Below are 8,276 nucleotides of genomic sequence, written 5' to 3' on the forward strand. Positions count from 1 at the left end.
ACTTGTGCAGGACACACGGAGCGGCGAGGGTCGTTGGACTGTCGACACGGCTGACCACCCTGGCTTTATGACTTCAAAATAAGAATCTATATTGGATAGACAATACCATGAGGAACGGAACTTTTTTTTCTTTCAACACTTGTATTTGTCCTTTTTAAGGTTTTTTGACGCACTGGGAGTGTATTCCTGTTTGAAAGCTTCACGGACGCAAAGGTAAATATAAATATATATTTATTACCCGTACCAAATGTTTGGAATGGCATTTCGTTTGGAATGACATTTAGAATGACACTTTGCCTCGAAAGTCAGCAATAGACCTTTGCTTTGGGAACCACTCCAAAGTTTAGTAACTCAAACTTTCTTTATTTCTTTATTTATTTTTTATTTTTTTGCAGGTGTCTCCTAAATTGCATACAAGTGCCTGTATAGATAGTATAGATCATGTTCTCACAACACAGCAGAGCCATGCACGCACAGCGCAAGCCCGTCCTGGTGGGACTGGTGCTGCTGGTCTGCGCCCTGACCGAGAACTTTGGCGAGTGCGCGCCCCGGGGCGCCGCCGCGATGGTGCCGCTGCGGTTAGCCGCGATAGTCAGGCACATGGAGGGTCAGAGGAGCACCGAGAGCACCCCCACGTCCCGGAGAGAGCCCCCGGTGACACCCAGGGACCTGGGCAGCCTCAAGTCCGACAGAGGAGACCAGATAATCGGTGAGCGATATGGACAAAACGACCCACTGCAACAAAAGATTCTTACTTTTTTTATATTATATTATTTATTTGACCTTCTTTTATATTCTTTATCTTTATATTATTTTCTTGTATTGCAATTTCATTTTTAAATTAAAATGAATTCATTTGTTCTTGTTTTTTATAAAAAATGTGAATTCAAATTTTAAATGGGATCATCCAAGCTCACCAATTTAAATCCTTTTTTTTTCCCCATTAATTTTAACCCCCCCCTCTTACAATCCTCTGATTGATCTCTGACAGAAATATTTCCAAGAGACCTCAGGAAGAAAGAAAAGTTCATTAAACACTTAACAGGTAAGCTGCCTGCATATTGGTGTTGATTGTGTCAGAGTGTGTGTGTGTGTGTGTGTGCGTGTGTGTGTGTGTGTGTGCGTGTGTGTGTGTGCGTGCGTGTGTCCGCGCGCGCGCTCTTTTCAAATCAATTTTGACCAAATCATACTCAACGCACCCTTAAAAGACACCAGACTCTTATCAGTCTCTTACATCTGACCTCACATGGGGGAGAGATGGATGTCAGAGCAGATGAGTGACCCAAAACCATTTCTTTATCTTTCCTTTTTCGTTTTCCAGGACCTCTGCACTTCAGTCCCAAGTGCAGGAAGCATGTGTACAGACTGTACCACAACACGAGGGACTGCACAGTACCTGCATGTAAGTTCCGCAACCACGCTGACCCCACAATGAGTTATTTGCTCCACTGGGCTGATCCCTATAATTTCCCAGAACAACACATGGTTCTCATAAATAACACTGGGAAGCAAAGGGCTGTCTAAAAGTACAAGCATATGGCACATCATCAATATACAGTATATAATATAGTAAAGTATAAACACATATGTATACTGACGCTCCCCATCATGTCTTTCCTCTCTCCTATTTAGACTTCAAAAGATGTGCGCGCCTTCTCACGCGGTTAGCGGGCAGCCCGCGGTGTACGGAGGGGTAGCGCACTCAAGGTACATTGCCCCATTTCCTAATCTTTCGTGAACGCATTACTCTCGCTAAGACCCCTGAGAGACATTGATTTCCACAAGATGTGTGCCGGGATAAGGGGGCTGGCCTGATGCCATTGATAGAGCAAGGCAGACATGAGAGCGCGAGTAGAATGCACACATGTATGTACACATGTGCAACTCATCACAGGTAGAACATCTGCTAATCCTGTCCAGTGCCTGGATTAATCCAACACACCATGTCATGAGAAATGGCACTATATAACTTTTGCTATTTTGGATTTGGCGCCCCTATTGTGTCTGAGTGCAATTACACCACTTTTGTAAAACGTGGTGAGTCCAGTGTCCGAAAAGAATTAGTTTGACCTGACAATTTTGAACCTTATCGTTCACGTTTCAATAACAGGCTATGTTACAAACAAAGATATAATGTACACCTTGGTTGCAGCGCCCTTTGCACGGACCGCGCCGCTTTCCGGAGCCGTAGACTGAGTGTTTGCTGGCTCTGGGAAGCGGCAGGGAGTGAGGGCACGGGGAGGGACGGCCCCCCCCTGCTACCGGTGTAGTGACCAGATGTGCTAGGCCTGACAGATCGTCTCACGCACGAGTCAGAGGGTGAAACAAACCCCCTAGCACAATGAAAGTGAGGGTCGGAGCACCGCCTTAGGTGCGGGTGCCGGGCAGACCACTGGCCCGTCTCATCCGCTCCATCAGGACGTTTTGTCTGAGTATTATTACCGGGCATTTTGACCTGCAAGTTTCAAATTTATTGGTATAATTGTTTTTTTTATGCATTTTACCAGGTAAAAAAACAGTAATTACCAAAGCCAATGTAGTGCTGTAGAGCGTAATGCACTTTTCCCACGGTTTGGAACCCGAACATGAAATTTACATAGTGTCAGAAGAGGCGCGGGGCGGAGGGGGTTGAAAGAAGTGCCAGGGTTATGGCAGTCATATTACAAGTCGGTGTACCATAAAAATTATTTTGAAGCTGTTATTGTAAAGTAACAATGTTACATAGTGTTCCTTTAAAAACAAAGACTGAAAAAAACTTTTGATGATTACAAATCTAACTGTGAGTAGTCACTCTAACAATAACAAAAAAACATTAGGACAATTTTACAAAGCAGCATTAAGCATGTTGAGTCCACACACACGCACACAGAGCTGGGGCACATGGAGAGCAGATAATCTGTAGAAAATCATGTTTTTTTTATTTGGGTTTTTTTTTTTTTTTTCAAAATCATTTCACATGGTTCTTTTGGAGAGGAAGGGATTTTTTTCAGCCACTGCCAAGACGAAGACAGCACTAAATTTTGCTTCCTCTTTTATTATAGGTTTCAGCCAAGCACAAGCTGATCCGGTAAAAAAAGAAGGAAAGAACCCCCCACCTCTGAATTATGAAGTGCCTTGGACAGTTGTAGGCGGGGAGGTTTAGCACATTCTGACCCGCCTGGTGCGTTCCTCCGCGGTGTGGTTCATTCTCAGACATGGATTACTACTTCCTGCGCCCGCCGCCCGGCCTCAGTGACCCGACGTCACTCATCCTTTATAGGAGGTCGCCACCAGGCAACAGAAGACCAAACCCCAAGACCACAGACGGTAAAACCGAGGAAGATTAAAAAGTCAGTTTTGTTCGAAGAAAAGAGAAAAAAAAAAAAAAAAAGAAAAAGAAAAAAAAAGAAAGAACCAGTGAACGATCACTGGGCCTTTTTTTTCCCTATATTTTTGCCAAAATGAAAAAGGGATTGCATTGCGTTTTTTTGTTTTTTTTTCCCGTCATGTTCGATTCTTAAAGAAAAGAGCAGAGCGAAAAATAATTGACTTTTTCTTTCTGCCTTTGGGGGTGGCGTCACCTGACGTACAGAAGGTTGTTATGAGCCCGCTGCCTTCCGCTGCACTACCCGTCGCCGGGCGAAAGCCCCCCCGGGATCCCGGGAGCCCTTCGCATCCCGTCACCCACTTGTGCTCACACTGAAAACTAGGTTAGTATTATGAACTGACTGAACAGCTGCCTCTCGATGTCGGTGTGAAGACGTTAAAAAACAAACAACGGTGATGGCTGCTGTCGACACGTTGTCTGGTAGCAGACGTCCCCATTAAATGTGGTGTTGGAGTGTGACACATTGTATAGTTATATATTCGAGGCGTCACACGCTTTCGCTGTATATTCCGTAGGTTACGAACATGTAAACCAAGTGCAATATGTACATACTGTAAAACAAAGCATAAAAAAGGACTCCACCTATAACTACCAATAAGTTAAAATTGACTGGTATATCTGAGGTGGCCGTTAAAAAAGCATATATATATATATATATATATATATATATATATATGAAATGAAATATATTTAATAAATTATAAGATTGGTACACTATGAATACTTTCTCATTGTATTTTGCATAACAATCTCACAAAGACGTCAAGAGGCCTCTGTGGTGATGAAGTCTTGGCAGGGCTTGGAATAGTCAATAATAATAGTCAAATGAAGTTGACAAAATGTCCAGCAAAATAATATTTTGCTGGACATTTTGTCAACTTAATTCAGTTGAAATGGAAACAGCATTTAATAGAGATCTAAAAATAATGAAAAATATCGAAGAATGTTTATAGAACACATGTAAATTGAAGTTGAGCTACTGGTTTATTTTGGTTTTTGTTTTGGTTTTATTTTGGTTTCTATTTTCTTAGAACCATCATTAGAGTGTTATTTATACTCTATCAGGCCGGAGTTTCAATAAATGCACAGACTAAATCCAAAAGAGCTTCAGAATGAATTACACCCTATATTGTCTTTTAAATTGCTGTTTCCTCCGTAATGCAATCTATTAATGGTTGTAGCCAAATCTAGGAAAACCTAGTGACAAGAAATTAACTCAGCCATGAACCATTAACCCAACCAAATACCCATTAAGATTCGCATTTGGTCAAGCGTTAACTTTGACCCCGGTCTTGGCCTTCACCCTTTCCCTCTGAACCTCCGAAATGTCAAGTCATGTGATCTCATCTGCATGGTAGCTCACTTGGTGCTGAAGTGTGTTCTGAACAAAGCCTGTGGAGATTGAAAAGAAACCGCAGATTTTTGTGTTTTCCATTTCACAATTTATTTCTCTCCGATTTGGAGGAAAACCAACCAACAACAAATTCAGATCCTGACAAGCAGGGGTCTAATTCTATACAGGTACATCGTAGTCCGTAAAATGGTCACAAAACTAAAGAGGCTGCATTGAAGTTTGTTCCTGCACGACCGCAACGGGCTGCTTGATGAGCCGCGGTGCACTGTCGCTGTACGAGGCGAGGCGAATACTGATCTTCATCCAATAAGAGTCACGATGATTCATCTGCTTGCGGTCAGATGTTAGGAATTGCTTTCCAAAAAGGCTTTGCAACATCTCACACACTGCTTGTACACCTTTTCAAAGTCTTCGTTGCTTCCCTTTGGAGTAGACAAGGGGGAAAAACAAAGAGACATCAATGAAAGTGTTTTTCATGGAAAAGTATTTCCCCACCCCCCAACTTGTGAGCGAAACAACAAAAACAAGCCGATGAAATTGAATCGGCATTTGGCCTTTTCTAAGGATCATGTTGGTCTGGCCTTATATTCTTCATGAACCAAAACGACCTCAAGTGTTCCCTATTTCCTATACAAATACGATTGTTATCCAAAACCCAGTGTTGCAATGTCTGATAGAAAAACGCAATAAATGATGCTTTGTTCATATAACCTACGCTCACATAACTGGGAGGCTCACGCTACCCTTTGAGTTATGTCCGTGCCTTGTTACTCTCCAGCTCGCGAAGGCCGCACCACACTCCCTTCTACTCCAGTTTGTGTGTAGCGATAAAACAATAACATGTTGGCACACACCAGTACATGCAAAGGTAAAGCCAGGTGCATAACTTTTGAGACATCCTGAGCACTCCTTTCCGTTTCCCGGTTACTGCTTATCTACTCCCAGACACCGTTTCTCTGTTCCCCTGTAATCAAGAGACAGTCATGGTTATTAGAGAACAACTGCCAGCTGCGCATGGCTTCTCTGATGTAGTGATCTTGCACGTGCACACAAAGATTGTGAAATAAGAACACGCCCGAAAGCTCCCAAACTACAACTGCTCATTTTAAATGAACACACATGTATTGATGTATGAAGGACAAATCCTGAAACTAGGGGCGTGGTCACAAGACGACACCCAACTCTTTCTATGTATAAGAACTCCCTCCGGAAAAATGTACAGAGAGAGACTACTGTATGGCTGTTACGAAGTGTATCACTGTATTACTCTACTATTTTGCAAAATAAAGTACATTCCAGCTAACTTCACGAGGGTCTGCAGTTTGTTCCCGATAGAAAGGGTTCATCTCACCGACCACACAGTGGAATTTCCAGGACAACACTTTCTCACTGTATTTTGCAGAACAATCTCACAAAGAGGTCAAGAGGCTTCTGTGGCGGAACAAATCTTTGCAGGGCTTGGAATAGTGGACACTTGGTGTGCATTTTGTCAACTTAAAGGGGACCTATTATGAAAAACTCTTCTTCAGTACTTGTGCACATACATTTGGGTCTCTGATGGGCCTACTAACACACCAAGTGTGAAATAAGACAACCCATTTTGTTTTTTGTGGGGTCCCTATTTCAGAAAATTGTGATTCAACAAGCTGTTCAGATTAGTGTCTCCTTCCTACGTCAAGTGGGGGCTCATTAGAATGAGTCTGCCCCCCATCTGAGTAACTCCACCCACGGCTGGAGAACTACTGGGCCCGCTAGCATTATGTCAAAGCTTAGAGCTAAGCATGGGAACTGCTGTTTTCGGCTGCATAGACCAGCACAAATCTTTTCAAAGAAAGAGAAGTTAATACCAACTGTCTGTGACAAAATTGCAGATGAGGGAAATGTAAGTGTTTAAAAATAGTTGTGCTGTGTGTTTCTTTTGCCGTTTAGCACTAGCTAACGCTAATAGCTGAGACATACCTGTCAACCCTTCCGTTTTTCCTGGGATTATCCCGTATTTTACCCTTCTCTGCCACTGTCCCCCCATTTAAATAGTTACCTGTGAATCTCTCGTACTTTAAGCCTTTCTTTAAAAAAATAAATAAATTAAAAAAAAGGCTTTGGTGGTAACGTTGATGGCAGCGCCCCACACGGTTTTCCAAACAAAAGCAATAAAAACATTGTTTTATTTGTAGATGTATTTATTTTAGTTTTCTCTGTTTCCTAATAGAACGAAACAGGCGCTTGGGGAGCAGCAGCTCATTTGCATTCAAAGTGACACGCACACTGAAACAGCCTGTCCCGAACATGAGGGCTATAGAGGCATGTTAGAATGGCTAGAATGTAGGGCTGCCACCTGAAAGCCGACGAGTCGAATCATCGGTCAGAAACCCATCAGTCGACTGACATTCTTCAAGTCGAGCAGTCGTATTTTTTGGCAGTCAGTGTGTATCGCAATAGCAGGATAACATTTCAATGAGGAATTATAAATAAGCAGAATCATAAATATATTTTTATATGCGTGAATCAAACACGGCTCGCTATGTGCACCTATCGCCGTGCTCCGTTCCTCCAAATAAATCAACTAAAAACAGTGTGGTTTTAGTCGATTGATTTGGAGGAACGGGGACGGGGTACGAGTAGGGATGGGTATCATTAAGATTTTAACAGTACTACTACTCTTACCAATAATGCCTATCGATCCAGGACTTTCCAGTACTCTTATCGGTTCTTTATTTTATAATTTTTTAGAGAGAAAACCTTCAAACAAATTAAGAGCAGAATCAACACTTTATTTTCCGCACATTACGCATGGAGAGGGGGCAATCAGGGCGCGATCTGCACCCTCGTCTCCTCATCCGTGTGAGAGGCAGGCTGAGGGAGCCGGCCCCGCCCCACTGGAGCGAGAGGAGCGAGAGGACAAATGTCTCTTCTGATCATAGTGAAAATGTTTCTTAGATGAATATCTTAAAATCTTATTGCAAGTTAGAAACTAGAAAAATAGAAAATCAATTTTCTTAATTTTTCTCCAATACCTTTAACAGTACAAGTAACGTCGGAGCTTATCGATACTACGGTATTTATACAGTCTTAATAATTTAGAGCCGGGGCCCGTTTAATTTCGTTCTGCATTTAAAAGAGATTAAAAATAATTAAAAAAAAAAATAAAAAATAAAAAGGAAAAATGTATATAACATGTAAATTTAAGTTAGGCTACTGGTTTATTTCCTAGACCTAGAATCGTCATCACTTTAAGAACCTACTCTATTGGGCCAGAGTTTTTATTAATGCAGACTAAATCCTAAAGAGCTTGAGAATAAATGACACCCTCTCTTGTCTTTTAAATTGCTGTTCCCTCTGTAATGCAATCTATTAATGGTTGTAGCCAAATCTAGGAAAACCTAGTGACAAGAAATTAACTCAGCCACAAGACACCCAACCAAATACCCATTAAGATTAGCATTTGGTCAAGCATTAACTTTGACCCCAGTCTTGGCCTCCACCCTTTCCCTCTGAACCTCCAACCTCCTCTGTGGAGATTGAAAAGAAAGTCACAGCGCAGATTTTTGTGTTTTC

At 42.1% G+C, this 8,276-nt stretch overlaps 1 protein-coding gene across 1 annotated transcript; it reads left to right on the forward strand.

Moving 5' to 3' along the window:
- Positions 1-465: 465 nt before the first annotated feature.
- On the forward strand, positions 466-1,706 carry alkal2a (ALK and LTK ligand 2a; the record flags this gene model as incomplete). Its single annotated transcript, XM_080023128.1, has 4 exons — positions 466-709; positions 992-1,045; positions 1,322-1,402; positions 1,633-1,706. 4 exons carry the CDS (start codon positions 466-468, stop codon positions 1,695-1,697), a joined length of 444 nt encoding a protein of 147 aa, XP_079879254.1. The 3' UTR covers positions 1,698-1,706.
- Positions 1,707-8,276: the final 6,570 nt, after the last annotated feature.

The sequence above is a fragment of the Zeus faber genome (assembly GCF_960531495.2).
Source record: "Zeus faber genome assembly, chromosome: 2".
Classification (NCBI taxonomy): Eukaryota; Metazoa; Chordata; class Actinopteri; order Zeiformes; family Zeidae; genus Zeus; species Zeus faber.